Below are 8,344 nucleotides of genomic sequence, written 5' to 3' on the forward strand. Positions count from 1 at the left end.
AAAGAAAGGGGACATGATCTCGACATGATCAAGATATGGATGTAACATTGAAAGTGGCTGGAGATAACTGAAGAACAATCAAAGAAGATGAAAAAGGGTATGAGTTCCAGAAAAGAAAAGCTTACTACTTAAAAAAAATTCTTAAAATTGCACATGAGCTTTGATTCAATGTTTAATATCAGATATGAATTTTGATTTAGTGTATACATATGAAATATTAGTTTTAATTCAATTATACATATTTTAAAAATAAATTGAATTGTTTTTATATTAAATAAAATAAAATTAATTACGTATGCAATAAACAAACCTTAAATGATGTCACATCAATAAATGTGTTTTTGAGCTATAAAAATTAAATTGAAAAGGGAAAAAAGCCTTTTGCTAGCTACCAGCTTGATGAAGAGAAGAAAGGTGCATAAAGAGACTTTATAGTATATCACATGCAGCACCAACCAAGGCAATGCAAGCTGTACCTAACCAGGGAAAGGTGGTAGGTAGCCATAGTTAAGGAGCAATTACTAGTACCATAAAATGAAAGGCCAATTTAGACATTGAAGAAAGAAAAATGGAAGGCCAAAACCAAAATATGAAGATACTATGCCTTCACGGGTTTAGAACCAGTGGGAAGTTCCTGCAGAAGCAAATCAGCAAATGGGATCCTTCTCTTTTTCTTCATCACTTTCAAATGGTATGTATGTATGTATGATAATTGAATCATGTAATATAATGTTTGAATTCATATTATGACTATATATTAATGTTCAAAATAATTAATAAGAGTTGCGAATGAAATCTCGACATTGTTGGCAAAGTTTGAGTTCTTAAGTTTTTGAATACCCAAATTTACATCTCATCATTTGTAATTACCATTATAGGTTTTAGTGTGTAATCAGTTTGTGCTTTGTCTTGATTTGATTCTAATTTGTAATTGTTCGAATAGTTATATATATTTGTTTTGTATTTTGTAAATTCAGGATTTTCCTGACGGGTTATTTAGTGCCGGAGGAAAGTCAGACATAGAAGGCATATTCCCTCCTCCATACTTTGAATGGTTCCAATTCAACAAGGAATTCACAGAGTACACAAACCTTGAGGAATGCATCTCTCACTTGTGTCAATATATCACCCACAATGGCCCTTTTCATGGATTGCTCGGCTTTTCCCAGGGTGCAACTCTTGGTGCTCTTCTATTGGGCTACAAGGCACAGGTAATATAAGTTTTTAGTTCCAGAAACATGGATCAAAAGCCAACACTAAGCCTACTCTAAGCCTTTTAAATGATGATGATGATCTCTGTGGCGAAAACAGGGGAAGGTGTTAAAGGAGCATCCACCTTTCAAAATGTTTGTATCAATATCAGGATCAAAATTCAGAGAGCCAAGCATATGCGAGGTGGCTTACAAAGACAAAATCGATGTGAAATCAGTTCACTTCATCGGAGCTAAGGATTGGTTAAAGTTGCCTTCGGAGGATTTGGCTACTGCTTTCCATGATCCTCTTATCATAAGGCACCCCCAAGGTCATACTGTCCCACGTTTGGGTACGTACCTTAATGCTCGCTTCTGTTTTGCCTTTTCATACACTGTGTTGGATTCCTATTTCTAAAGGGTTTTTTTATAAAATAATACTAAAAAAATTAATCAAATATAAAAATGAGGTCGGAACTGATTAATTACGAAAATGAGGTGTTTGTTATAGTGTTTCTCCCAATCATGCAGCAATCATAACGTTTTTAAAAAAAAGTTTTTTCTTGTGCCGTCACTATATCAAGCGGCATTGGTATATATTTTTAAAAATATTCATATTTTCACGGGTATACATGTTGGAAAAACAAAAAATATATATTATTTTTAGTGCCGCCTGGCACATCGATGGCACCGCTCAAAATTTAAAAAAGAAATTCCCGACAGTCAGGCAGCACCAGCCTGACGCCTGTTGCCAATGTGACCAATCGGTCATGCCTTGGTTGTACCGAGGCACATTTTCTTTTTTTTTAGGCTGACACCAATAAAAAATATTTTTTTTTTGTTTTTTCAATGTGTATACCCATGAAAATACGAGTGTTTTTAAATATACATATCGATACGGCCTAACATAGTGGCGACACAAAAAAAAATGTTTTCTTTTAAAAACGTCATGATAACTGCATGATTGGGCAAAAAGTGGGGTGGTCCACTTGACACACCGACTGCACCAAGAAACACCATAGTAAACATCCCATTTTCGTATTTAATTAATTTTTTAGTATTATTTTTATTAAAAAAACCATTTCTAAACTCATCCATATTTAACTTGATTTTTATATTTTCATTGTCAGTAGAGTTTTAGCTTAGTTGACACTAGAGGTGCTCATGGGCCGGGCGGCCCGGCCCGGCCCGACGGCCCGCCCGAAATATGAGAGGGTTTGGGTAAAAATATAGGCCTGAAATATGGGCTTGGGCAAAAAAACGAGGCCCGTTTAGAAAACGGGCCGAGCCTCGAGCACCACTTTTTTGGCCCGGGCCCGGCCCGGCCCGGCCCGATATAATAAATATATTTATTTTTTAATTTTAAAATATTTTTTACATACTTTTTTTAATTTTTTTAAATTTTAAAATATTTTTAAAATATTTTTTTAAATTTTTTTTAATTTTAAAATATTTTAAAATATTTTTAAAATACTTTTTTAAATTTTTTAAATTTTTTAAAATAAAAATGGGCCGGGCCGGGCAGGGCCCGGGCTTAGGACCCGGGCCAAAAATTTTTATGGGCCCAGCCCGAACCCGGCCCGGCCCAGCCCATGAGCACCTCTAGTTGACACTAGACTTGCTCCTGAGTCGGGTCATCTGTCCAGGGCAATTTGAAAAATGGGAGGGTTTAGACAAAATACGATGATCAAAAAATGGGTTTGGATAAAATTTAAGTCTCGATTTCTATATAAGTCGGGCCTTGAGTAAGATCTTTTGGTTCAAGTTTGGTCTGGCCCGAATATATTATGTTATAAAAATAATTATATTAATTATAATGTCACTAACCCAATAAACTAAATAATCCAACTCAAAATATAAAAGTCTAAAAATTATACTTAATACAATAAAATATTTATTATATTTATTTGTGTTTTTAATATAATAAAACATCTATTATATGTATGGAAGTATTTTTTAATATAAATATTTTTAATGTATTAGAAAACTTTTATTTTAACGTCTTTTTAGTTCATTTAGTTTATTGTATTATTAAAAAAATATTTTTAAATAAAAATTAATCTAAAAAAATCAAATATGGGTGGGTCGGGTAGGACTCAAGTTTGCCTTTCTTAAATTGAGTAGGGCTCGGAAAAAAAAGTAAGTCTGTTTTTCAAACCAAACCGAGACCGAATTTAAAAAATTAATTTAAATACATTGCATGGATTCGACTTAACTCATGAACACTTCTAATTAACACGATTCATATAATATTTTATCAAATGTGTTACAGAACTAAAGTCTCAAATATAACACTGTGTATTGCACTAGACCCCCATAAAATCTTCTAGCGATAGCATGTAACATTACCGATTTTATTTTATGGTTTAATATAACATTTGGTATCTAAATTTGATACTTTTTTTTAATTTGATACCTAAACTTGACACTTTTCTTAAGTTAGTACTTAATCTTTTTTGGGGCCAAATTTGATACCTAAACTTGACTCTTTTTTCTAATTTGGTACTTGAACTGGTCAAACGTTTTACAAATTACTCCAATATATACTAACAAAGTTATTTTTTTATAAGATAACAAAAATAATCAATGTATAACCAACATGTGACAGATAATGTGGTATTTCTTTTGTATTTTATATGTTCAACTACTTTTCGTTTTTTATTTATTTATTTTATTAATTAAAAATAATTAATTTCTTTTAATTCGAGTTTTTAAAACTCTTTTTTTCTTATTTAATGTTAATTCGCTAATCATAACTCAATACCTATCTTTTAAATTTGAATTTCCTCTAATACCGACAATATTTTTGTAGCATAACTAAAAAAAATTAACACCATTATTGTTTTGTGTAATTTATATAACATTTAATAAATTTAGGTACCAAATTGGACCAAAAAAATTAGGTATCAAATTAAAAAAATGTCAGGTTCAGATACCAAATATTATATTAAACCGGATTCGATTCATCCCTTCCCACAGATGAGGTATCCATAGAGCAATTGCGCAAATGGATAGCAAATATTCTCTTTGATAACAACGATGGCATTAGCAAAGGGGAAGAACATGATGAACAAGAAACACTGAAGGTCGACACACCAAAAGAGTTGCAAAATAACATCATTGACGACGGCAACAACAACCAAATCAATGCCTTGGAAATTGCAACAACTGAAGAGGAAATACCAAAAGAAATGCAAAATAAGATCATCATCAGCAACAACCAAATAAATGCCTCGGAATTTGCAGGGAACAAACTTAAAGAGGTGATTCAAGATAAGAGCATCAACACTCAAATTGATGCCTCCCAAGATGCATTGTAAGCACTTACGATTTCTTTTTGCTTATGGAGGATAAGGTTAGGATGTTGAAATTAATAGTTTAATCTTTCTTTCTTATTTTTCTTTTTTCTTTTTATGTCTACTTCCTTGTTTACGTATATTTGTTTGAATTGGACCGACCCAATTTTCATTAAGAATTGAATAATAAGTTTTTGACTTGAATCGACCTATTTTTCATTTTTCATTTAAATAATTGTTTTTATTTAATCTGTTTTTTTTATCTCTATCAATTATTATTATAGCCTCACTTTGTGCATCATTTTTCCTGATTTTTCATTTAATATAAATTATATTTAATTAATTAGTCTCAGAATTTATATATATTTTTTTTAAATATGTTTTATAGAAAGTTAAGTAATGGGATATTTTCGGGGGGGGGGGAATAATGCGAAAAGAGTACTATATCTGTAGAAGGGCAAATTACACAGTTAGTTATTCAATTTTAATAAATTTTTATTTTGGTCACTGAAATGAAAAAAATTCTCAAATATAGTATTGCCATTAGATACTAGTTTTATTCACCCAACTTTAATATGTTTTTATTTTGGTCACTTATTTTTCTTTTTAAAATTAATTTTACTTTTTTTCACGTAAAAAAAATAGGAAAACCATTTTTTTCTTTTTTAAAAATGAATTTTAGTTTTCTTTTCCAATAAAAATGGAAATAGCTGGATTTTACGTGGAATTACCTAGGTTTTGATACAGAATTACATGTGTTCTATGAATAACTCAATTCTTTGTAAAAGTTGAAGCTTTTCCCTTTATTTGAAAAAACAATAATTCTAAAAAAAATGAGTGACCAAAATGAGCGTACAATAACATTGCCGTTAGCCAAATTAATGGTGAATTGCCAAAACGAAACGTTGCCAAAATTGGGTAAAATACGAAAACCATCTAAAGATAGTATTAGATTTTATTTCGGTAACCAAAATGAAAATTTACTAAAATTGTATAACTATGTAGTTTATCCTATACATAAATATTTACCCATATCAAATTATCTTTACCCTATAACCGCCCACACATGATAGGATATCATTACACGGCTCCCACGACCCCTTTTATACCCACTTTGAAGATGGGACAATGGGAACTCCTACCTTTCTCTCAACTAAGCTCCATGGGAGCTCCCCTAACCTCGACTTAGCTACTTGCAACTCTTAGCTCATTAAGTAAATCGTCTCCAATTTTGCAACATTCTTATATCAATAATACATTTTTTTCCTTACATAACTTTCACGATGTTTTAAGGTGGCAATGTGAATAACTTTTTTTTTTCAATATGTCACATAATCCAATTAGCAAAATTACACTAACTTATTAACAATTAAATTTTAATTATTAAATAAAAATTTTAAATTTCAAAATATACAATCGAGTACAAAGATTGTGAGCATGATCAGGCCTACGAATAATAATAAGTAGAAGCAAATCAATACAAACTACAAAGTTCAATCAAACTAAAATAAAAATATATCCATCCCTATATCACAATAAATGGACAATATTTGTTTGCTTTTAAGGCATAATAATTTATTTGGCTCTTTAATTTTGTAAAAAATATCATTTTAGCCCTTCATTTAATTTTTTACCTTTTTATCCCTTAAACTTGCATTTTTCATCAAATCACCTCAAAATGAATGAGAAAGTTAACGTTTTTAACTTTGCTGACGTTGCATACACGTGGATTTCCATGTGAATGACATGTCAGCATTTAATTAATATAAAAAATAAAACTATAAAAATATTAAATATTTTTTATATTTTAAAAAATTAAGTAAATGCCGATGTGTCATCTACGTGACAATCTACATGTATACTACGTCAGCAAAGTTAACAAACATTAAATTTTCCATCCATTTTAAGGTGATTTGACAAAAATATAAGTTCAACGGATAAAAGAGACGAAAATTTAAATGAAAAGTTAAAATAATTTTCTTAAAATAGAAGGATCAAAAAAGTTATTAAACCTATTTTTAACCATTTTTTTAATGAATTTTTTCTGTTTTTTATTGAAAAGAAGGATATTTTTTTCCACAATTCTTTTACTACTACACTTAAATATAAATATAAATATAAATATAAATACATGTACAAACCATTATAATCCAAAATCAAAACAATAGGACAGCACATATTCATAACATCCAATTATTAGGACCCCATGCTTTAGAGCCATTAGTTAAGGGACAAATTTGTACATTTTAAGTTCTTAGTGACTCAGCAGTGGGCACCCCACTTTGTCTGAAACACAATTGATATGATTGTTTGTCCCTTTGTAGATTAAATAGGATATATTATTGCACCTTTAGATGTTTCAGGCATTTGATTAGATACCTTAATTAATAATCGTTATTAAAGTAGAAAATTTTTTATTTAAGTTTTCTTTTTATAATTTATAAAATATTAAATTAGTAGTAATAATTTTTTAATTTAAAAAGTTTAATATATTATTTGGTATTTGAATATTTGAATTTTTTTTGTCTCAATTTGGTATTTAATTTTGATTTTATTGTTCAATTCGATATATAATTTTTTTGGTCTCGATTTAGTATCTATATTTTTTTTCTAGAGTACACATATCAAACACGCATTGAGTCATTTGGTATAGTTACCAAATAGAATATTAAAATTAAACTTAAGTATCTGGCAAGTTTTTGAAGTGGTTGTCTATGTGTCATTGGAAATGGCCACTTTCACTTTCATTACGCCAAACACAAAACTTGTTTTATTTAATGGCATGTTTGACCAAAATATTTTGATGATTTGTTTGCAACTTTTTGAGGATTTTGTGTAGTCAATCTCATCTGTATTATTAGAGAAGATATTGAATCAAGCAAAATTACTGTTTAAGGATTATTATATGATCTACTTACATTATATATTGAGAATGTAATCCATAAATATATGGGTTGACTTTATGATCTTTTGTATCATTATATTAAGGATAATTTATTATATTGAGATACGCAATCTATGAAAATATGAGTTGATTTTATGATCTTTTGTATCATTATATTAAGGATAATTGATTTGATAACATTTGGGTAAATCAAAATAAATTAAAAGTTACTTTGTGAAGATGAATTCACGCTCTAAATATAGAAAGCTTGATCAACCATGATAGAATTTTTTTTTATTGAGGTAAAATTTTTTAACTGTTGTCGAAATGCCAATGAAAGTGATCACTTCGACTAGGCATTTTGATAGGTAACATAATTAGCCTTGGAGTTGGAAATCTTTTCAACCAAATCAATTGGGAAATAATTTAAATGATTTTGTGGACATGTGTTGGCCAATATCTAAAGATTAATATTGTAGAGAACAAAACTTTGGAGTTTGGATCGGATCAAGCAATTAAATTTCTTACTTTATGGAGATCGAATCCGAAACATTGAAGACATATCTCTCAAAAGTCCACTTTACTTTGGTCTTTATTAGTATATTGTATTTAGCTGTCTTAGCGACTCTTTAATGGAGATTATGATTATAATTGATCTCTAATATGCTAGTAAGGCTCGAACTTCTATATATTTGAGAAACTTGTATGGGTTGAAGTAAGGTGAGTATGGGTGAGCAAAACTTGATTTGATTAAAAAAATCAATTTTTTTTAAAATTTCAAGTTAATCAAATTGAGTTTTTCGAGTTAACCCAAATAAGTAATTCGAGTTTCGAGTTCGAATCGAGTTGAATTTTACAATTCGAATAATTCGATTAACATATTGGTGTAAATATGCTTTTGGTCCTTGTCAATTTTGAAAATTAGCAAATTAGTCTCTCTCTAAAAAAAATACAAAATAATTCAAAATAATTTT

At 29.5% G+C, this 8,344-nt stretch overlaps 1 protein-coding gene across 1 annotated transcript; it reads left to right on the forward strand.

Annotated features, from left to right (window-relative positions):
* Nucleotides 1–380: 380 nt before the first annotated feature.
* LOC121214010 (dihydrofolate reductase) lies at nucleotides 381–4,690 on the forward strand. The gene is made up of 4 exons (XM_041087593.1): nucleotides 381–691; nucleotides 978–1,211; nucleotides 1,312–1,543; nucleotides 4,170–4,690. Exons 1-4 carry the CDS (start codon nucleotides 569–571, stop codon nucleotides 4,508–4,510), a joined length of 930 nt encoding a protein of 309 aa, XP_040943527.1. The 5' UTR covers nucleotides 381–568; the 3' UTR covers nucleotides 4,511–4,690.
* The last annotated feature ends 3,654 nt before the right edge of the window (nucleotides 4,691–8,344 follow it).

Source organism: Gossypium hirsutum, chromosome D01 (assembly GCF_007990345.1).
Source record: "Gossypium hirsutum isolate 1008001.06 chromosome D01, Gossypium_hirsutum_v2.1, whole genome shotgun sequence".
NCBI lineage: Eukaryota > Viridiplantae > Streptophyta > Magnoliopsida > Malvales > Malvaceae > Gossypium > Gossypium hirsutum.

Coding starts and splice junctions, on each gene's coding strand:
- LOC121214010 (XM_041087593.1), top strand. CDS start 569: ATGGAAGGCCAAAACCAAAATATGAAGATACTATGCCTTCACGGGTTT. Junction 1,212..1,311: donor TATTGGGCTACAAGGCACAG/GTAATATAAGTT, acceptor TGGCGAAAACAG/GGGAAGGTGTTAAAGGAGCA. Junction 1,544..4,169: donor TCATACTGTCCCACGTTTGG/GTACGTACCTTA, acceptor CCCTTCCCACAG/ATGAGGTATCCATAGAGCAA.